This window comes from Taeniopygia guttata, chromosome 2, assembly GCF_048771995.1.
Source record: "Taeniopygia guttata chromosome 2, bTaeGut7.mat, whole genome shotgun sequence".
Classification (NCBI taxonomy): domain Eukaryota; kingdom Metazoa; phylum Chordata; class Aves; order Passeriformes; family Estrildidae; genus Taeniopygia; species Taeniopygia guttata.
Genome location: NC_133026.1, coordinates 143,856,221 through 143,880,200, shown reverse-complemented (window position 1 = coordinate 143,880,200; position 23,980 = coordinate 143,856,221). Strand labels below are relative to the sequence as shown.

General features: G+C 40.0%; 1 protein-coding gene across 1 annotated transcript in view; it reads right to left on the bottom strand.

Annotated features, from left to right (window-relative positions):
* Positions 1 to 7,769: 7,769 nt before the first annotated feature.
* TG (thyroglobulin) overlaps positions 7,770 to 23,980 on the bottom strand; it is a 154,895-nt gene continuing 138,684 nt past the window's right edge. Inside the window, exons 46-48 of the mRNA XM_072925025.1 lie at positions 13,736 to 13,876; positions 12,772 to 12,962; positions 7,770 to 8,101 (exon numbers count right to left, since the gene is read on the bottom strand). Of these exons, the coding sequence (XP_072781126.1) occupies positions 8,007 to 8,101; positions 12,772 to 12,962; positions 13,736 to 13,876 (427 nt within the window). The 3' untranslated portion in view covers positions 7,770 to 8,006. The remainder of the gene's footprint in view (positions 8,102 to 12,771; positions 12,963 to 13,735; positions 13,877 to 23,980) is intronic.

Below are 23,980 nucleotides of genomic sequence, written 5' to 3'. Positions count from 1 at the left end.
ATTTTGTGTTCAGTTGTTCACCCTGCTTAACCCTGGCCCTCCTCCTTCCCCCCAGCAGCACCAGCTGATGCTCTGACACGTGCTCTGAGTGGGGACATCTGTCCCCCTCTCGTTGTCCCTGCAGATCTCTGCTCTTTATGGCAAAAACTCAACACCTAAGTTAGCAATTAAATATCATGATCTGATACTTGATGCTGTTACCTCTTGCCCTGGTTCTGTCTGCACTGCAGCCCACAGGGTGTTGGGGGGAGGTTGAATTTTGCCCCAGCTGTTTCTAAATTAGCCATGGACCAGGCTCAGCCCTGCAGCACTCCCCTCTCTGAGGCTGGGGCTTGGTGGTCTCACACTGTCAGCAGGTTTGTTTTGCTCTTCCCTGTCTATTGCTCTCATCAGGGAAGACAGATTTGAAGCCAGAGAGATTTTAGCTGTGGGCTTCAGTGGGAGGAGACCTCAGCTCTATTTGACTTTCTGGGGTTTTTTTCCGAAGTACTAAGAACTTCAGGCTGCTTCCAGGGCCAGACACTTTCTTGGCCAGTTGCAGGATGTGTTCCTGATCTGGCTGCAGTACAGGTGGCCTGAATTTCAGTTGGATGAATTGTTTTTGTTGGAAACAACATCTCCAATGTATTAGGCAAAAAAAAAAAAAAAAAAGCTTTTCTTTTGATGTCAGCTATTATGCAGGTTCTTTTATCTCAGCAGACTTTCATTCACAGACCTATTTACTGTGGTGGTTGAGTGAAAATGCTGAGTGGGAATTAAAGACGTGTCTCAGGCAGCAATGCAGTGCAGTTTGAATTTATTATTTTTTTCCTTTATACTATTAGCATTAGATTTTATCTACTACCCCTACCCTAAATGTTGCTCTTAGGGGCTGTGAATCATCTGCTTTCTGCACAGCTCCATTCCTTTAATCAGCACTAAACTAAGTCCCCAAGCACCTTTTAAGATTAAAACACTATATTATTATAAATTTTCTTCCTCCCTCTATTGTATTTTTTATTCTCAGTCATCATGAAATGTTAAGTAAATTCCAAGTAAAGCAGAAGCAAAATAGGTCTGAGTTTCCCATAGCAGAAGCACAGCAAGCTTCTACTCACAGGAGGTAAAAACTTCTGCTAGGGTTTGGTGCAGTTAAGGACAGATGACAGCACAGAAAGCAGAATGGGCAGGGACTGGAGTCCTTGCCAAGTGAGGACTCTCACCTGGAGAGCAAAGGGATACCTGGCTGGAGCTCTGCAGTGCACCCCAGCTGCTGGCTTTGCATCAGAGGCTCAGCTTGAAGATGAGGGAGAAGAGTTGTCTGAAACCAACATAGACAGTGAGAAGAAATGGAATAGAGTGGAAATAAATAATTAGGGGTTAAAGAGAAGAGCAAAAGCAGCTGCAGGGGGCAAGAGGAAGAGTGGGCAGGAAAGAGGCTGAGTGCCAGCAAGCTCAGGCTCAGCAGCCCAGGGAGGGCTGTGGAAATGGAGCAGGACTCTTCCAGGACAGCATTTCCTGTTGGCTCAGGGGCTGTGATGAAACCAAAATCAGTTGGGGAATGTGGATTCCTTTATACACTTCTGTGCTGGCAAAAGCATCACCATTATAGATGAAAAGTGCCCCTTTTTTGGAGTTTCACAAGCAATAGGACTGCTCCTCCACTAGAGTAAACTGATTTATCCAGAAGGACCTGTCTGGAATAACTATCCCAGTTCCAGTGTCGTCACAAACAAGACATTTTTCTCACACAAACCTGACCTATGGCAGCATCATGAGCAGGGTAGAAATGTGGTCTCCTCTAATTTACCTTCTCCTGAGGGTAATTTCTTACATTGCTGTACCTTAAAATCTACCTGCCCTTCCACTCCAGCCCCATCCTGCAGCCCTCAGGTGACAGAAAAAGAGGATTCAAGCAAACAATAAACTAAACCCATAAAGATGTCTTTGGGGGCTTACATTGGTGATGAAATTAAGCCAAACGGCTGTCACCAGCTTTGGGTCATTGACAGGTACACACAAAGTGGGGAGCACAAGGTCCTCCACCAGAACAGCCTGGTCAGCTGTGGAGAATTTCATGCAATGGAATGAGAATAATAACAGGAAAGGCAAATTTCACCCAAAATAAGAGGTGGTGGGTTAAAGGAGTATGTTGGATTTGTCTGGGTAGATCCCAAGCACCTGATCCCTGGGAATCATACTCAAAATTTAGCTTTCTAGTCTTCCACCAAGCTTCACTAAGCTCCAGTCTGTGAGACAATGGCTTTACTGAGAGCTAAGCATAGCCCAAGGAATCTATTTTTAGCATGCTAAAATATTCCAAAAAAGGTGATAAAAAGGGTGTAAATCTGCAGCTGGACTCCAGGGTGGAAGGTTGTGGGGAGGGGCTTGATGAAAAATGGCTTCTCAGAGAGAGTGCTCCTTTTGGAGCATTTGTGGCATCTTGGCAAAGGAATAATCCATTCCCTCATAAGCACAATCACCACTCTGAGTGCCACTGCTCTGAATCAGTGCAGCCTGCAGCCTCTGGCTCTGATGACATTTTTGACATCAACTGAAAGGCAGGCCCACGGCTTTTCTGCCAAACTCAAGAGCCTCAGCCCTTGTTGAGGCGTTTATTACCTGTCATGAAGGAGCAAACTGCCATGTAAGTGATCTGAAGCAAACACGTCTGTCAGAGTTTGCCTTCTCTCCTGCCAGCCAGCTGCTGTCTTTGAAAGCAGTCAGGCTTGCCACAGCGTTTTTGACTGTGTTGGCTGGGCCAGAAACAGTTTTTCAGGGTGAAGATTTAACAGGCATGGGAGCCTGTCTCCTGAGAGTGCTGGTCCTTTAGGAGTCCCTTGGGTGGGCATGCAGCCCTTGCATCATCATATCCAAGTGATTCAACCTTCATCTCACAGCCACAAGTTCTGACAACCTGCGAGGCTGCAACAGAAACTGTGAAAAAACAGAGCTTTGGAGTCACAGAAACCAGGCTGTCAGGCACAGCTCTGGCTGTTCTCTAAAGTCTTATTCCATACCCACATCTTGTAGGAGTTACGGACAATAATGAAGGGTACAACTGCAGGTGGTGGGCTTAGCTGGCTCCCAAGGTGCTAAGTTAGGTGCCTAAATGGCTTTGTGAAACTGGAGAGAATGGGGAGATGACACAGAGCTCTCTTCAGCACATGGTGGGAAGTGACTGCTTCCTTTTTGGATGAAAGGAAGAGTCAGGCTGAGGTCCATCCTTCCCTGTGGTGAACATTGCTGGAAACATCTCTACTACTTCTGAACCAAGTGGTGTTGGTCACCACCCCAGGCTGATCTACACCCTGTGAAATGGGATCTGACTTGTGCAATTGCGCTACACCTCACTCTGCTACAAGGCAGCCTTTTGAATGAACACCCATCATGAATTACTTTGCACTTTAGGCTGATCTGAGATGCTGAATTTAAATGATGCTGCTTTGGCCTCTTCCTACAATAAACCAGGCAGCCAGTTGTTAGTTATTTGAGTGATCTTTCACCTTAACATGGCCTTTACTTTAGAGCTGAATCTCCCAGGTAGCCAGCATCCAGCCATTGACTTTTGAATTGCTACTCCAAAGAGCAGCTATCAATTCATGCTTGTATTCCCTATGTTTTAGGATACATGTACTGAGTAAACTCTTCAGAGCCAGAATAAAGCCTTGCCTTACCTAGGTATTCTGTTTTTGAGGTATCCAGCCAAAATCTTTTAAACAAAAGTCTTTTCAATGAAAAATCATCCTTCTGTTATTTAAAATTTATGTATCTGAGCAATTGTGATTGCATAATGTAGAAGAACATCAAGTCTCTTTGCTCTTGAACTTGGGCTCTCGTTTCACTTAAGCCGACCCATGCAGAGCAGATCACTGCTTTCAGTGGTATGTATAAAATGCTGCAATAAACCGATTGTGACTCCTCTGAATTCTTTCCTGAATTTAGAACAGGGATAAGTGAGTCCCTTTGGAGGTGTGCATTTCTTCTCTGTGTGAGACAGTACCTGTATGCTAATAATGGTCATGAAAATGCTGTTTGCCCCTGAAAACTGGCCACTGTCTTATTTGGATGAAACAAAAACTAAGCAAGCTTTTTTGGTCTGTCTTGCTAAAGATCTCAGTCTGAACCAGGGAAGGTAAATTCTCTCCTTGTAAGTCAAAGAGCTGCTGCCAATTGCAATGGTGCTTTTGTGTGTGGCCATCCCTCATCACGAAAGAGAAAAGGATCTAAAATGAGCACTGACCATTGCACAGATGTTGGGTGGGGTTTCCAAAGCCAGAATGGGAACTGGGCATCCAAATTCCCTACAGGTTAGTGGGATCTGACTGAGTTCCTTAGTCAGCTTTGAAAAACAGCTGTAATGTTTAAAAATATCCACTCCCATCTGACTCCCATCAGAGGCCTAGAAGATACTATCACTTAGATTGACTTGTGCCCACCAGACTGCCTGTAGAGTGATTGTGTAAGAAACAGGAAAGATAAACTCCTGAGGCACTGCCTCTCAGGCCATGATAGCAGAATATATGAGGAATAACAACAGGAAGGAAATGGAGGTCTCCTTAAACCAAGAAAATAATAGATTTTGTAATGGTCCAAAACCTGTGCTGTGGAACACTGCATTCTCCATACTCAGTCATACACCAGCCTCTCAAAGAGTGGGTAGATTTGCCAGGAATTCTGATGCAAAACTGCCTTAATTGCCCTTGAGGGCAGTGAGCTCTCAAGTGAGGTTTACCAAGTTTTAGCCAGTGCTGAAATCAAAGGGTCTTCTCTGGGCAGCTGGAAAACTAAGAGAAGGAGCAAACATCATCACAGCCATGCTAGAGGATTCACATCTGCAGGAGCAGGAAGTAGCAACCCCCCAGCTTTGGGCCAGATCAAACTCATATAAAAATAGAAAAAAATAGAAAAAGTTGGGCTATCATACTTCTGATTAACCAAATTCTCTCACACTTGAAAGTTATATAAAATACTAGCCAGGCTGGTGTCTGTGTTTCAAAGACCAAATGAGAACAATGTGGAGGATCTTTGACTTTGGTTTTTTTGTTTTTTTTTCAGTGTCACATAGGGAGGAGCAATAATCCATAAATATCTAATTACTACTATATAAGCCACTGCTATAGAGTGTAGCTGGAGCAATGAGAGAATGTGAGTTTTCATGTTATACACAACATTGACTGTGGTGCTGCTATGGTGAAAGACTGAGTCCTTAATTTTAGCCAAGGGAATTATATGATGTGGGTAATAGCAGGATGACAACTGTGCTGTTCCAGCTCTATGTGTCAAGTACTTATGCAAACAATCAACATTCCAGCATTACCATTAAGTCAGTTGTTTTCTTTCCAACTCTGCATGGTAAAATATTTCTAATACTCCACATTTTTTCCTCTGTTGCCTAATATCTCCTGTGTGAAAAAAATCACACAAAATGCTGTAGGTTAGATATTCAAGTATTAAAAGCAACACATACAGAAATGTTCTGATGGCTTGTCTTCAAAAAGTTCAGATTAAATAACTTAAACGGCATTAACTTGAGTTGTCTTTGTGTGTGTTCGTAGGGAGTTTTAAAGAATGCTAGACTTTTAAAAAATTATAGCCATTTCCAGTAGGAAGGAGGAAAGCATGGCTCTCGTTGTGCTTCTGTGCATTGCTTCAATACCAGATCACTGCAGTCTTTGGTATTTCAGTTTAGAGCTCAATGACCTAAATAGTCTGGGAATGTATTTTTCTTACTAGGAATTATATGTGGGAGCAGACTTGGCCTCTCAGTATCACTAAGGCTAAAGTTTCCTGACCTCTGTCAGTCAGTCCACATGTGTGTTTTTCTAATTAAATCTCCTGATGGATTTCACCAGGATATTTCTAACAGTATGGTTCCCCATAAGAAAGAGGAGTAAAGACAGAAAGGTGATGAGACCCACAGCCAAAAAGACTGAATCACTTGTGCTAATGCAAAAGTTGTCTCAGAATTCAAAGATGTTTGAGCTTAAGGATATGGGATGGAAGATGTGGGAAGATGAGGAAATGTGGAATTACAGGAACACAAGGGATCACGAGACTGAATTTGTCGGCATCAAAATGTGCCTTGACAGAAGCAAGTTTAAAGAAGCATGGAGAGTGAGCAGGAGTAGCATAAGAGAAGAAGAGGGTGCAGAGAATTGGGGAAGAATATATTCATGCTTTTTTAAAGGAGGAAACCAACACTGGGCTATAGAAAAGACCCTTCTAGGAAACCTGGAGTGAGACAGAACAGTCTAAAGAGCTGCATCCACTATAACAGGGTGTGTGGGGGGCAGTCAGTCATGAAATAAAGATGATTTACCTAAAGAGTTTCTTTTACCAAGCTGGCAGTTGAGCTGGATATCTCAGGAGGGATCACCAAAAAGCCCAGTCAGACCTGTCCATCTACCAGTCCTACCAGATGGTTAAACCTGTAATTAGGAGCCTACAAGGCTAAGTTGCTGCATTCCTAGCTCAAAATGAAAAGCTTTTCTCAAATTCCTGAGACATCTCTGGACCCAAGGTGGAGCTGAATAGTGAGTGGGAAAAGATTATATATTTGGCTTTCATTAACATAAGTCAGTACTGAATCCTTTTAAATCCATCTGTTTACCAGTTCTATGGGCAGCAGAATAATACTGGAGTTGCTGTGACCAACAATTAGTTCTCAAACAGGGCAAAACTAAGCCCAGTCTTTCCCATGGAATCAGAGCCACAAGTTGTATCTATGGTAACTGCAAAGAAAGCATCCTCTGTTGAAATAGATGTTTAATATCTGGACTTTTAAAAAAGCTCTTAAATAGTTTTGCTTTTTGTTTAGGTTTCTTTTGTTTTCCTTTATAGTTAGCTAGTTTAGGTATAGCTAAGGATGGAAAACAGGGTTTGAGTTCTCCATATTTACTATTTTATATTTAACCAGTTAACGGACTTCTTGATTCTTCCAATCTTTTTACTGTTCAATGAACAGGATGTAAATATAAGAACTAGGAATGTTACATGGTTTTTCTTCCATCTTGGTAAAACCTTTGGAATCCTGGATACATAGCAGACAGCAGTAAGAGCTCATGTGCTATCAAAGGGCTCAAGCAGCAAACAAAACCTTATGAGTTGTTTTGCTAAATCATTTCAGTACTGCACAAGAAATTTGCGTCCTACTGGGCAACCTTGATTTTACTTTCTGTGAGGTCTCATGGACATGTGTGTGATATACTGTCAACTGCAGGCTGTCTGTTGCCAAATGATACCAGCAATAAATTAACAGCCTAATCCAAAATACCTTCAGAACCATTAGAGGTAGCCTATGATTTTCCTTATGCTTCCAAAACTATTGTGTATCTCACCTTCTTCTTTAAAAAGATAGATGTCCCAGGGATGGCATGATCTAAGCTTTAATGAACATATTCTTTGCATTATCTCTTTTGTGTACTCTGCTTTATCCAAATAGTCTTCAAATAATTTCAGGGGATCATGAATATAGCATGTGCATGACTTCATGTGAACACACTCAATGCATACTCTTGATTCCCTTCTTAATTGTTCTTCCTTCCTATTTTAGACTTCTTTAGTTTTCTCCAGAATGCCAAACCAGGCTCTCTCTCCTATCAGCAGCTCGTGAGAGAACAAATAAGAAAAAAGGACAAGACAGATAGGACTTTTAACAAATCTGAGCCTCATCAATGAGGGAGGGGCTTCTGAGTGTTTTAATGTATGCCCTTTTCTGGCTGGTGGTACTAGAATATGCTGGCATTTGTGTAGTTGCAAGAAATAAAGACCAAGTGTATTTGGTTTGGTTTTGCAGTTTTTATTGCTTTATTTTTTTTTTTCAAATTACAGTCTCTTTTCATTTAAAATAATAGCTGTAGTGCTTATTTTGTGCCATATTAATAAATTTTCTTGAAAACTACTTTATTGAAAGGTCTAATTGACTTGTTGAGAAAGTTAACTAAAGGATGGGTTGTTCATCTGGTGTGAGATGGTTGTGTGGATGCACAATTTTGTGGCAAAGCCACCCACAGCCCTGTGATTCCCTATCTGCTGTAAGCCACCTCATCCCCTAGGGGCTGGCTCTCCAGGGAAGTAACTTCACTTGGAGTTTCACCAGGCTCTCCACCACTTGCACTTCCTGAAAAGACAATACAATTAAGATTAAAATTGATGTCATATCATTGAGGCAGCAAGCTACAAGGCACACATTTTGTCAATCACACCTGAAAACCTTCCATGCAGCTATAAATGCTCAGGAAACTTTTTTTTTTCAGTTGGCAATCCATTTGCAAAATGCATTAGAGTAATGGTAGATCACCTCATGGTAATTAAGTATTGTCCTTTAAATAACTGCCATTGGAATATGTAATAGTTTTTTCTCCACTCATGCAAGGCTTTATTTTTTGTCTCCTGAAAATTCCCTGCCAGGTAGGAAGTGTGAGCAACATTAATTTTTTGTCTGTCCGTAATATAAACAGCCCCAAACACTCTCCTCCAACAAATCTTTTCTTTGTTATCTTTTAACTTCCATGATTTCGTCTTCAACCCTATTTCAGTGATGCAGTTGCCTCAACACCACCAAGTTATATCAAGAAAGTGTACTGAGGGTATTTATTTAATTCTCATAGCCAGAGTGCTCTCATTGTTGCACAGATGTCTCTTATATTAAAGGAATGTTTTCTATTTGAGATTTCCAAAAAAGAAGGTGTGACTAGAAAGGATAAAAGATGAATGCTAACCATGACATTCCTGATTCAGTTTTGATTCAAGTCTGAACTCTGAACACTCTTCCTTTGTCTGGACTCTTGTTTGGCTACACAAGGCACCCAGAGCTATGGAGAAGGCTTCAGCTTTGCTTGAATTTTCTACAGATAAAGTCCAACCTGGCTAACTTGGGCATGGAAAATATGCCTAAAAGTCAAAATTTAGTCACATGAGTTAGGCAGACATGATTTCACTGAGACACTAAAGGCATCTCTTTCTCCCCAGCTGCAAGACTGCTTACAGAGGCACTTGCTTTAGGAGGATTGGTTCTGTTTAGATACCAGCTAGAGTAAAAGATGCAGACTGGATCCAACCCCACCTGTTTGGGATGCAAACAAAGGAACTCACTGTCAGGCACACACAGTCCACCACACTATGTAATGGGAATGTTAGCATCCAGACATCTGTCTGAATATATACAAACATTCTGGAGCTCCTGTTTTTAACTGAATTTCAAGTTATTAACACACTCCCTGGAAAAAGCCATCCACAGCTCCCTTTTTCCACAATTGCCACTCTTCTTGTTTCTCAGTTTGATGTTTCCCATGGAAACCGTCATAATTCAAAATATAAAGCACATCTTTGAAATACAGCCATGGGAACTCCAAACCTCTTAGCACCATCCCTTTCATAATTCCCCAAGCAAACCGCTTCCCAAAATGCCAACTTTACAACGGGTCTCAAACAAAACTTCAAGAGATTGTTAGTTCATTGGCAGTGAAACAGATTTCAAGTTCCCTCCGTAGTTTGTAACAGCACTGCCAGCAAACATTATGATGAATCATTGCATTTATTACATGGATTTTTAAAAATTATCTTCAAATACAACAGCATACATTCCAATTATGTGCCAAGGACAAATGATACATTCTGTCATTAAATATTTTGGTCTGATCACAAAATAAAACACCAACTTGGACAATTTTTTTATTAAATGGAAAGGAAATTAGAGGTAACAGTTAAGATAAACAGCTTCTATATCCAGCAGTGAATGACATAAAAGATATCTCAGATTCTTAATATGAGAGGTTTTATTCCAGAACCTGAAATTTATGAGTCTAGCTTAAACTACAGCAAGGAATAGCTCAGTTTTCTGTTGGACAGAGATATTGAGCTTTGAGCTTTAGTCATCCCTGATTTGACATTTCCAAGTCAAGACATTTCCCATCACAGTATACAAAGGATTGAGAAAAAAATTTTAAATGCCAGTTCCAGCTATATTTTATGATCATTGGTTTGTCCAGTTCTTCTCCATTTTATTGAAATATATTTGGGATTTTTTTGCTTATAGATTCCAGATGGTATATGAAGCTGGAAAAGTATTGATTTCAGGGAAAAGATGAGATGAACAAAACAGGATTCATCACAGCTGGTTGAGATTGCATCATAGTACATCCTGTACACCTTTGTACTTAGATGTGAAGACTGGAATGTTTTGTTATCCACGCTTTTCGCTGGCACACTTGTAAATTCCATCTGCTTGGCATGAGGCCACAAATTGCATTTCACAACAACAAGCCAAGAACACTACCATGAACTTTTATAATTTTTGAAAGGCAGAAAAGTGTTAGATTGGTTCTCAGGCTGGCTGACAGACAAATTAATCCCCCTCAGGAAGGAGTACAAAGTACAATATCCAAAAATATTGCAGCATTGCAATTTGCAGCACTGTTCTCTCAAATCTGTGTTCTATGTGTCTATGCCAAGGTCTTACAGGACAGCCTGACAGCACTCCAGGAACAGAGGCTGGAGCAACAGAGGTTCAATGCTTCAGATCTGAAGGGAGATACAGCAAACTACCTCAGGTGCAAGGACACACATCAATGAGGTAAAAACATGATGTATAGGGATTCAATTCCTGCAGAATCAAATTTTTGGGAGCAATGCAAGTGATGAACTTGTACGGGTAGACTGACACTGCTTTGGCATGAATTTCAGCACAACATCTTCTCAAAAATAAATTAAGGGTGGTCAGCCAACACCATCTGACTTTTTTGCAGTCTTTGTAACCTAACTGATGAACATTGTGAATCTTTTTTCATGAGGACCTGGGCTCAGATTTTTATCAAGAGACTCACATGATGTGTCTCTGTAAGTTACCATCCCAGGCTAAGGGGTCTGTAGCAGAAAAGGGTTTGATGTGACGCCTATTTAAATTGTATGAAAAAATTTAGTATTCAAGAGAGAGAACAGATTAAAAATTACCATCAAAGCAAAGTGTGAAGCCAACATGGATGTGAGATGGATTTTAGCAGAAATCAGCTGTGTAACTGCATTACCATGGTGCTGAGGCCAAGCAAATACTGGCTTAAAGAGCCAGCTGGGTGTACTCAGTTCTGCTTGAAGATTAACATGCACTTTTGACATGTACTTTTTAAACATCTTCTTGACAATCCATGCTCCATAAATTTCACACTTTATGGCTTATTTTCAAGAATTTTACTCAACTTTGTGAACTCTTCAAGTATGTTTTTATCTCACTCTCTGTATTTTTATGTTTAACACGCAAGTATTTGGCTTTGGCCATGGACAAGAGAAGGATATTGAACTGGACAGATCATTGGACTAACCCATATGTGAATTTTGTGTTACTATGCCAGTTTGGATAGTTTTAAATCTTGTCTATGTCAAAAACAATATGTCCTGGTGGATATTTTCCCACTTTTTGGGGAACTTCCATAGCTAGGAATAGTCTCTGTCCGTGGTGCTTGGACAGCGGGCATTCTACTAGAATTGTGACTTCAGCCCAGTCTGGCATCACACAGCCACAGTGCTGTGAGATGACATCCAAAAAGATCTAGAAGTTTTTGCCAGGACTGTTTAAACCTCCGAATAAAGCTGTGAAAATTGGCAATATCTCAATCAGCACAAAGTCATAGGAGAGATCAAAGTATCCCCTCTGAACTTGAAAGACATTGAGGGATACCAGGAAACTGATGAAAAGGCTGACAAGAAAATCTTGACTCCGCTGTGGAAAAAAGACCATGAGTAAAGACTGAGGTTGTCTATTGAATGAGAGAATTCACACTCTGTGTTTGCATCAGAGCCACCAGCTTGATGGTTCTGAGACATTTTAGTTTTGTGTCACTCAAACATCAGCCTCAGCCCATCTGAGGTCTCATGTCAGGAACAGATAGCCTGGGTAGCTTGGTGTCTTGGAAAGTACATTTTGTTCTCAGAAATTCAACAGCCCCCAAAGCAGAGCAAGCCTGAGCTGTATTCACTGTGAAGATGAATCCTTAGGACATAAGAAACACATGCAAAACTTGCAGGCCTCCAAGAACAATTCAAAACATCTCTGCCTGCCAAAAAGGGATGGTTTTGTTTGCTTGGCTTGAGGCTATCCATATTTATTTACAAGATACACAGATATGAAGGGGAGTTTATTTACTAGAATAGATTCAGGACAGGCAGCAGATTGAAATCTAAGCAGAGTTGGTTTTACTGTCCTGAGCAGTAAGAAAAAATTAAAGGGCTCTCATAGCTGCATTAAAATTTATGGCAAATATAAAAGGACACAGGCAAGAGGCATAATCACTACAGCTATAAAAAAAGTCGAATAAACTAATCTAGTAAGAAGTCAAAGCATGCAGGAACCATAAAGATTTAAAGCCTCAGCTGCAATTTTACAGTGGATGGAAATGATGTGTGCTCCTCCTAATCCATAGGAGTCTCAACATTCTCATGTTGGCGTTTCTAGTATACAAAAGAGACCTATATACACAGCCTTCCAGTTTACCCAGTCTATATTGTGACTGTAAATAGGGAGCAAGCTCTCTATATGGCTTTGTCACATCTTCTACCCCCATAATAAGGATATTTCTCTAGCGAGTTAAACTCCAGGACAATTAAACTTTATTACACATTATCTGCTATAAATTAAATTTGTTTAGTGTAACATTGTTAACTATATACCCTGGACATTGCAAGATATTTAATTTGCAAAAAGTGCTTTTCCACAGTGACATAACAGCACTATAGTCAGACAAAAACATTTAGCAGAGAATTTAGGTTTTATTTAATAGCAGAAAACAGTCTTCTCACCTGTGGATGCTTTCAGCCTTCTGATATAATCAGACCAAAAGGAACAGTCTGCTTTTTTCAGTCCTTTAAGAGTCGGCAGAGAAACAGTGAATTCCTTGTAGTTATCTCCATCATCACTTGACAGATACATAGGCCAGGCAGGCATCACCCCCAGCATTCTTCTTGAGAAACTGTGCAGGTAGTTTGGATTTCTAAGGGAGTGGGAGACATTATCATTAGAAAAGAATGGCATGAACAGTAAAATGATAAGATTGGCTAGGTCAGGGAAATGTGTATCCAGTCCCTCTGACCAGCGGGGTTCAAATTCAGTCCAGATTGGTGAATCATTCACGGTGCTTCATCTGACAGCACCTTTTTAGTCTGGTTCACTTCCTAAGGAACAGAACCTGTACAGACACAGGCTTATGAACACCCTCAACAGCCCTCAATCCCAGTCCAACCCAAGATACTGCAAAAAACACATTAAGTCAGTGTTCCCACCATTCCCACACTAGGTTTCCAGAGATACTCCTCATTCTCAAGCATGGCCACAGCACGGTAGCACAGAATGATGTTCACAGAGTAATTGGTAAAGGGTGCACTGTGTCCTGTTGTGCTTTCCCTTTTCTTATGGGAAAAACAGAACTCTTAGCCGAGCAGTTTAAGCATTGGGGTCCTAAAACTGAGCTCTGGAGACAACACCAAGGCCTTTGAAGTCTGCATGTACTTTAGTAGAATTTGCAGCTGGTCAATGGAGATAAAATGTCTATTCCTCCTAGCTAAGTCTCATACTCTAAACCTTTGGTGGCTTCTCTGGTTGGTAACGTGGCCATGACTTTCCAGCAGTGTGGTCAAAATCCCACTGTAGGCTTACAAACTGCAGAGGAGATGGAGAATGATTGAGGGCAGGGTCTGGACTGATGACACTCCCTCTACTTCTCACCATCTCCCCAGTCACAGCAATTCTTAAACATCTCACACTTACCCAGAGTTTATGAAATTGGAGATATATTGCATAATTTGCAAGGAAAGGCCCTTTTCTTCGTCAGTAAATTGTTCTTCATACTTCGGGTAAAAGGGTAGACCAAAGGCATACTGAACATCCAGCAGGAACTCCTGACCTGAGCTAAACCAAATATTTATAGAAAGGTAATTAAAACTGTCATTTATTTATTTGTGGAAGAAAGGGAAATAAATTACTTCAGAGAATAAAGCAATGTTGTAAATAATTAATTAGAGTGTGGTGAGCTGTGGGACTTCTCCAATCTAAAACATAAATGAAGAGCAAGCAATAACAAAGAATTTTCCATTATGTTAGCGTAGGGTCCTTAACATTTGTTACAAAAGGAAACTGTGGAAGGTGTTAGGGCACATTTTCTAAATTAACTGGGCATATAAGAGAAAATGATAGAGGGAGAAAGTCACTTGGCTGTTCCTTAAATGCCTCTTAAGTTTTGGACAGATTTTCACTAAAATTAAATTCAGAAAGTGGAAGCAAGTGGTGACATGGACTCTGGCAGCCACAACAGCAGGTTAATTATGGCTTATTTCACAGACTTGGAATATAATTCTGGCCTTTCTTAACAGCAACTGGAGTTTTTCCATTGACTTCATTGTGGCCAGGATTCTGGATAAGAAAAGATGCAACAGGAGATGTTTATGAAGATTTCTGTTAGACATAGTTTTAATCTAATTTCTCTTCTGGCTGGGTGGGTTTGGTTCATACACTCTGTTCATCCAAGTTTTATATGGCAGACAAGTCAAAACAGCTTGAAATAATCCCCTAGATAAGATGTACAAAAGAACAACTGCTGTGTAGTTCCACATAATACTTATAACTTCTTATAAGGAATATTTCAACATTTCAGAGACAAGACGGGCCAGGTAAAACTTGCAGGATCTAATTGCAAAGGTTACACACCTCAACATTGTCAAGTCCTGCAGAAAAACAGTGGCCAACTTCTACTAATAAAATTATAACTAAACTATGTTCTACACGTAACTTTGAACCACAGCTCAGAGGGAGATATTTCTGGCCTGATCCAATTGTATTTTCCATATCCCCATATTTGGACAAAGGTCTTATTGACTTGGTGTAATGCTGCATGAAGGCAGACAGCATCAGGGGACCTGGGACAAGGAACAGATGTCTGTGAGGCAAGAATAAACAAATCCCAGATCCACTTTTGACTCTGCATTTGTCAAAAGGTAGCACAACTGAAACTATTTTATCTTTGGACATGATATGCAGCAGCGCTGGTGTGACCCTGATACTGCCTCCAATGGAACAAGGAGCGTTCCACCACCATTATGGGCACCTGGTCTAAAAGCAAGATGAGTGCTTTACATTTTATGAGTGGTGGCACCAAAGCCTCTATTTTGAAAAGCACACATCCCTCTAAATGAAATACATCTTGGGTTGTGTTTTCCTTAGTCTTATCATAATACCTCAGTAATACTTTGCATCTGGAAAGTGAATTATTCACAGATTATTCACCAAAAAAATGTAGAACTGAAACAACATTAAAGCATATTTTTCTTCTCCAAATATTTATAGAAGGATTAAGCAAGATCATAGTTTAATAATTTTGCCTTAAAAATAATTTGCTTGGCCCAGTACCTAACAGCAATTTCTAGTGTCAGTATTGCAGCAAAGGTACGATATACTTAAGGAGGCAATTTTCTTGGCAAAGAAGAGTCACTTTTGATTAGATTAGAGGACATGAAATTAATTGAGGTGCAATGAAGAGACAAATCTACCCATTTAGGGGCTGCATAGCAGAGGTGTACTTAGCTGTGAAGCTAAAACAAATAAGCTGGGACTGGGGGTTTCCCTCTAAATTAGATTTTGTTCTTAGCCCTCATGTTTCCAGAGGTGAAAACTGTTAAAGTCACAGTCCAGACTAAAAATTCAGCAATCTCATAAATAGAGAATTTATTTGATTTGAAATTATTTGTATGACCATACTTGATTTGATACAGAGACATAAAGTGGTACAAAACCCTACAATTTCACAGGCTGCTTTCAGTATTTCTGGTTGATAAGAAAAAAAAAACATGAGAATGAGAAAAAAACCTGCTAAGCTTAAGAGGGAAAAGAGGCACATGCATAAATGCACACAAGAGCAAGAAAGACAACTGGGAAACATCTAGATGGCAGCTGGATGGGAAATATCAGGAGAATACTTCTGTCTCCTTCCTCAAACTCTGATCAAAGAATCACAGAATCACAGAATCATAGAATAGCAGAACCATGGAATGGTTCAGGTCAGAGGGGGCCACAGGGAAGTGCAAAATGCCCAGAAGTACCCAAACAAGGATTTTGGAGTCTTATAGGAACTCTGAGCATACTTAAGGTAACACCAGGTCGTGACACTGTTTTTACTGGAAAAGTGGAGTGAAAGAAAGGAGAGATAAATAAGTATTTGTAGCTTTGCTGTTGTACACTGCCAGCTCTGAAGGGAAGTTTTTATTTCCTGAGCTGCTCCAAACTGCACTCCCAGGATACCAAGCATGTGCTCAACAGCAGCAGCTCTAAATGAGGATATGAAGTCCTCACAACTGCTGGACTTCAGAGGACAATTTGACAAAAGGGAGGACTGCAGAGACAAGGGCAAAATGAGTTTTTAAGGAAATCAATTAGCAACTAACTTCCTCTACAGAAGTCCCTTTTCAAGGAACAGATCTGTTATTTTAAAGACAGCAGTGAATGTAATTATGTATAAGGATGAAATTCTGACTTTGGTGATATTACAGGAGTAGTACTTTGTGCAAAGGTGGCTCTTCAGATCTTCTCTGTATAGCTTTGTTTTTTAAGATGTCAATATTTTAAAAAACAGATTCCCAGCTCTTTTCATTTGGCAGACCAGTAAATTAAGCCATGAGGAAGATAGAAGCCAGATCCTATGACTTTGTTAACACTAAAATGAGCTCTCCATGGGGAATTCTTACTTCACCTCAGAAGTGAAGTGCTGCTGGAGTCCAGTTTACAAAAAATAGATGGTAAAATCAGAAACTTTATGACATTCATAACCAACAGGTTATGATTTAACAGCAGGTCCTGAAATATCATTTGCTGGGATTTTTTATTATCCAGTGCCAAGTCATTTAATTGGGAAGGTATAGGTCCTGAGAAAATTTTCCTTAAACCAAAGATGGATTTTCCATTTAAATTTCCAAGTAGGAAAGACAGAAAGAGATTACTCAGCCATCAGATACTTCACTTCTCTCTCTACAGAGCTGTGGCTACGTTCACATACAAAGGACAGCTTCAACAGGGAAAAGTAAAAGATGAATAAATCAGAATTTAGAACAAAACCACCCTGGTTATGGTTGACTTGGTTTAAATTCTGGTTCCAAATCAAACAGAGCATAGATATAAGCCCCCATGTCCAAGAGATGAAGTTAAAATTTTTATCACAAGATTTTGGAACAGAAAAAACCAAGCCAAATCAACAACTAACAAATAAAACCAGACAAAAACACACAGAACCAAACTGCCTCACCACCACCACCCCAATTCAGAAATCCTCAAAAACTTTGTTTGCAAAATGGAATTGTCATTACTGGCAATCAATAATCAGGGCAGTCAGAACAGAAGAATATGATCTGGCAGATTACCATGCTATGTTAGGACTGAATGCACAACTCAGAGCTGAGGCTGCAGGGACCTCACGCTGGGATCCATAGCAAATTTGGACATAGATCTCATTTTGAACCTTGTCCTTGTTCTACGTCTGGATAATTATTTCATACTGGAAACTCATTTTAATGATTAATGACTTACTCTAGCCTAATATTTCTCCTTTTCCTTTCATTTAAAAATAGTCCTTACTCTCCGTTCCAACTAGTATCAATTTATCTCAAAGCATTTTGAGTCATAGCTTCTATTCTTAGTTGCCTTAATGTAGTTTTTGGTTCCTTTTTAAACCTCCACACACAGACAGAAGCCAACATAAATTACCTCAAAATTCTAATGATATCCTATATGATACCAAAACACCAAACTTCCCACTGATATTCAATCATTTAAATTTTAAAATAACAAGATAGAGATAACTAGCTAGAGTTCAGCCAGAATTACCAGTGATCACCTGAGAAATGCAGAACAAACATTGTACTCAAACTCATGTCAGTCACCAAATAAAGCAGATGTTGGCAATCTGTGACAGGTTGCTGAGATAAGAAAATCATTTGTCCTTTAATGTAAACTTTTGTGAGAGTAACTGCTCATTCTAACAATTCTGTGAAAGATGTTGTGTTACAGAAGAGATCATGGCTTTCAGTTCCCAGCCTCACAATCAAGGCCCTGTTCACTATCCCATTTGCAAGGACATGCCTATCACTGGGCAAGTAAAAATCCCCACCTCTTCAGTGTCACTTGGCTCTGCTGAGAACAGGTTATTTACATGCTGAGTGACTTGAATAGCACAGATGAAACCCAGAATCATAGATTGCTCATAAATCTCCTGCTGATTTGAGTTGAAATAGGATTTCATAACCACTCTGACCCAGGAGAAGAGGATATGATTTAAATAAAATGGGCCACTGCCTGTGTGTCCTTCTGCCCCCATTCTGTTTTTATTTTCAGTAAATGTATTTAAAATTATTTTTGTAAGAACTATTGGAAATATTAAATGTGCTTAAATGTGCAATTAAAATTGCACCCATCTGCATTTTCTTCACATTAATACCAGCAGATTTTTCCAGAGTATATTTGCATATCCAGTGTCCTGAACAACCATTGTCCCATCCATGTCATGGGAGAGGAGCAGCCTGCCAACCCTGCACTTTGCTTGAACTGAAATTTTCATTTGTATGCCAAGAAAAAATAATTTTAAAATTATATACAGTCACATATTTTATGAAAGGAAATGGTATGTGATTGCAGGGAGAAAAAACTAATCAAAGGATAGCTAGATATTTATAGAAATTCAGTGAGCCAACACGAGGCCTGGTGTGACCTCTGCAGTTCTAGGGATGCATTTGGCTCATTGCATCTCCTCTCATCATGAACTCCTGCCAAACAAACGGGGGAAAAGATGTGAAAAACAGATGAATATTTTGCTTTCTTCTTTTCAGGAAAATCAGGACATATGGAAAAAGCTTAACTCCTAACAGGATTAAACTGCCAAGTTTATCCACCTTTGTACCAAAAAAGCCCTATAGATACATGTGATTTGCAAAAATATTCTAGAGTTTTCTGTGCTTTTCCACTTGAATGACTCCCAACACATACAATGTTCCACTTTGGATTATAGCTGTGCCAATTAAAGAAAATAAAACTAAAATAGCAAATAGTAAATTCAAAACTCACATTAATTGAAATAAAATATCATAGATCTTAAGGCAGGAAGAAAGGAAGTACTTTTATCAACATGTCAGAACTCTTAAAGAACACAGATTACACAAATCTGCCAGGGAATTACTGTACTTAAGATTTAGTAATAGGCATGCTGACACTTGATTGGATTTTTGGGAGACACAAATTCATGTGTTTGTTCAGAATGACTACTCTTCAGCTGAATGAATGGATGAATTTCCAGAAAAAGGTGATGTGTACATCTAAAGACCCTAGATCACCAAGGAGAACATGGTGCTCAACATGCACTGACTTTGTGCTTATCTTGTAGATTACATTTGATGGGAACTGCCACCACAGCATATGGAGCTCCAGAATTGCTTTGTCATTTCCCGAGTCTTTCAGCTGAATTTTGGTTCATTTAAATATTGTTCTGCTTCTTCTGAGCTGACTACTTTGCCTTTGCAGATTTATTGCTAATTTACAAGACCTGGAAAAATCTACCGAATTACAAAGGCCTCTAAACTACTTCACAGGAAGAAAAAACAAATTGTCCAGACCCCAAGGCTTGAGAAGCAGAGGAACTTTGCAAAGAGTTGAGAATGGCATGACGTGGCTGTATCAGTGGGACGGTGTTTTCATAGCTGCAGCTGGCATAAAGCAGTGGATAAGGCCAAAGGAATGAGAGGCACTTCCAAAACAACAATTTTTAGGAGATGGCTGGGAGTAGAGACTGGGATGTAGAACACAATGACAAGCTGTTGTTGCAGCAGGTGGACATAGGCAATTGTTGTGCTTGCCCAGCTATGGAGCAACATGCGTCTTGTCACCACCCCACTGGTAATTTATTTGCCTTTTTGTTTTATATCATTTATTTGAAGGCCAGAGGCAATCTCCTGTCTGCCTGCACAGCATCCAGTTTAGACTAAAATGTGTCCACAGCCTGTGGGGTGCTGGTACTCATGGAGCAACAGCTACGGATGGGAGGAGGGCATCAAGGGGACAGCAAGTAATGGATGGATTGAAGGACAGGAATAGAATATAACTGTTGTGAAATGAAAAGAGTAGAAAAATCTCCTTTAAATTAAGAGATATTAAGTATAGCCAGAATTCCTGCTGTATCCATAATAAATAAAAACCAAGAATACTCCACATAGTTGAATGGGTTTATACACAAACATTTTTTGTTTTATCAGTCAGGAGTTCTCGCCTTCAGTTACAGGAATCTTAAGAAGTGTCACCGAAACCCAGCCAACTATGTGAGCCTTGGCACACAGCAGCCTTTTAACAACTCACACTAATGTACACCAGAGTCAGGAGGTAAAGACAACCCCAACAAAAATGACCCAAAAAAGGCAGCAGCTCATTAACCTTGGGTGAATTTGTCCCATGCAAAATCAAGAAAAGTTTTTATGATGATTATTATGGTGATGTTAATGACTAGCGGATAAAGCCTCATTAAGTCTCCGTTTGGAGCTTTTCCATCCTGCTGATGATGATGCTCAGCCCCCCTCAGTGGGCAGAGCATTGAATTTTAAGCACCATCTTTAAGACAGAACATTTAGCATCACAGTGTGACTTGGAAACTGTGCTGGCATGGCAAGAAGTGCTTCTTCAATATAATACATAAAAATCACCCAGAAACCTCTTGAAGGGTTAACGAGGCAAATCTTTGTACAGTTAATAATATTATCCTTGTCAAAACATACTTCTCCTATCACACATTTCTTTACCATACCTAAAGCTATCCTCCAGTTCTCCTCGCTAATCCTAGGCAGTGCTGAGCAGTCACATTCCTCCTACATTGTTTAGAATAAATGTTTACTCCAAGGCCTAAGTGTTCCCAAAGAGAGAGTGAGAAAATGGCAGCTGGGTCATGTGTATATTTTTACCACAGATTATTAATGTGGGAGTTGGTTCCTCATTCAAATGGGAACTGAAGACTAAAGCAGACACGGTGTCATGCCAAGCTCAGGAGAATGCTACCACGTGGAAGGAGATGTTATTTTGCTCTCTGCAAGATCCATTCATCTATACAAATACTGTCAGTTCATGGTTTTATGTGATTTTCCACATATGTCATAGACATCAACTTAGAGAAAGCTTTTTAACCCTACCCTTGTATCTACACAAGCTTGAATGTGTGTGTGTATCTGTATACACTTTAGAAACATCCAGCTGAGAGAAAAATTTTGGCTAATTTACTTTTACTGGCAAAAATTCCTCCCTGTTTAATAATTTTTGTCTACTTTGCATCATTGTGGTTGAGTCAGTCTTTACTAGCTGACTTCTCCCTCCGTCTTGTTTATCTTGCTGTTAGTTATTAAGTGAAACAAGAGGAAATACCCATACTTTTTTCATCCCTGCATTTTAACTCTCTTCTCTGTTACATTTTGGGAGACACATAAAGTAGGAGAGAGGTGACAAAAGTAGAAATTGAAGAATGTGTTGCTACACAGTGCCTTAGCTAATTAGTGAATGGCTATTTTCCCAGACAGAATATTTTGTCCAAGAATAAATAGTCTGTTGTAATTATCTAAGCATTATTTTTATGTACTCTTTCCAATACTCCTTTGAGGTAGCCATTAGATATTATCATATATTATATATAATTATCTTATCATTATCTTTATGATACAGATTGCAAACACAAAGAGAGAAGGTCCATCTCCTGTGTAAACTGACTTCTTAGGAACATTTTAGACACCAAAGTAAAAAAAACACATTATTTTATCTTTTATGTTACCCTATGGATATAACACAAAAAAATTTCCCATTTTCACTTGTTCAGAAATCATTATTCTATCAAAAGCCTATCAGTGATCAGGAATGTCTAATGAGGTTTTCCTCCAGGTACAAAAAATGAGGGGATCTGATTTAGTGTGTGTGCTCACAGAATACCCTGTACATGACTACCATGTGCAAATCATACTTTGCATTCATTAACACAAAGAAATGGCTCCAACAGGGTTCTGTTATTCAGACTTTTAACAGAATGTTTGCAGGGTTCAACTCTCACTCCTGCTGAGCAAGGTCACAGCCACAAGTCCTGCCTTCCAGCCTAAGGTGTAGGTTATATGGGGGAGTGCATGCCTCTGATCCCCCCACCCCCAGGAGTCACAGTTTTCAAAGAACAACTTGAGAACTGTCAGGACTCTATTCCAGTGGTAACAGAAGTCTCTTGAAAGTTTGGGGCGCGGTTGCCAGATCTTTCCCCAAGATTAGTTTATATATTCTACTTGACAGCTGTTTCATGGATATCACTGGTTTTAGTCTGCTAAGATAAATCGCTGATAATATTCCCAAGAACAGTTTTGTTGGTTCTCGATTCTTGATGGTTTCCCATTTTTAGGAGTTAAAGCCACTCTCGTTTGAAGCCCCTTCCCTCAACAGCATCACAGCACTGGCATGAGTGGGGCTGTGATGCACCTGCATTGCATGGAGGGGGGAATGCTCTGGAGAGGGTGACATGGCAAAGTGGGATGAAGAATAAAGGAAGATTCATTTAGGAATGAATGAATGAATGAATGAATGAATGAATGAATGAATGAATGAATGACAATATCTAAATCAAATACTTGCAGTGTATTTAGCAGAGGACCTAGTGTGGGGTCCCTTGGGAAAACAAGGGTATCACTTCATAAATAGACATGTTGCAGTGACAAATGAGATTCTTTCACACACAGACAAGCTGAATTCTGCAACTTCTGTTAAAGTGCTTGCTTTTCAAGCTTTTTTTCTTCAGCATTTATTTTAATGGCACTTAGGGATAAATAAAGACTAAAGGAGGAAGAATACCATGCAGCATACCAAGTTGGGCCATTTCTCCTTGCAAGTAGCTTAACTTAAGGCAATTGAGCCTCTGCCTCACATTCCTGCAAGTTTCAGACAGCATCCTGGCTTTGTTTGTTCTTATAAAGAGGATTATGAAAAAGAAAACCAATAACTTTTGCACTAAATTTAAAGTAATTAACCTAGAACACCAGTGTCAACATAAATATGATTAAAATATGTAGCTACATGCTATGAAAACTATTGCTGCAAAGAAGAGCTTGAGGAGAGCTAAATAACATCAGCACAAAAGAAATCTTAAATAGGGCTTGATAGAAGAGAAAATTCTTATCAATTCAAAATCACTGCCTCAAAGCCAGTGATTCTAAGCTGTATAAGTACTATTTAATCTACTTACAAATAAGATCTAATTGTAGATGGCTGGGTCACTATCATTCTCCAAAGTAAGAAAAAACTTGCTGGCTCATTTGAGAACACATCTCTTCTTTTTGTGTGGCTGGATTTTTGGCATACCGTAGCTCAGCCCTGTTTGGAGCCTTGTAAAAATCACTTATCTGGGCCTATCAGTAGCCAAATGGAACACTGAGAACATTCCCGCTGGAGCTGCCAGAGAAACAACGGCTCCCTGAGGATTAACTTCTCAGTTAAAAAGAAAGCAAGCCTGTGTTACCACAGCATAATGGCCTTCATCTGTAACCTAGATCTGGACTGGCTTCTTTCAAATGCTTTTTCACTATGCTATCAGGAAGGGAAAAAACCTGGGCAGTTTGCAAGGAACTTCACAGGATCAAATGGTGCCAGTAGGAACCCACCATCCCTCCCCTGAGCCCTTTTGGAGGAAGCCTGAGAACAAGGAAAAGGTCTCAAAAACCTTCCTGGAGAGAGGTAAGGAGCAGTCCAGGGGGCTGGGAACAAGCAGGGCTTCCTCATAAGGAAACAGTATGAGGATAAGCATCCCTGTGTGCTTTCCTGCCCTGGTGTGTGGATTCAGGGAACAGAAGGGGCCACTGGCATTGAAGTTTCTGGTCACTAAGCCTTTGAGAGCCGGAGCCACTCTGGTGAGTCACAGGACAGCCCAAAGTGCTGACCACTGCCTGCAAACATCCCCCTCTTCCTGACTTCTTTAAAGGGCTGGGT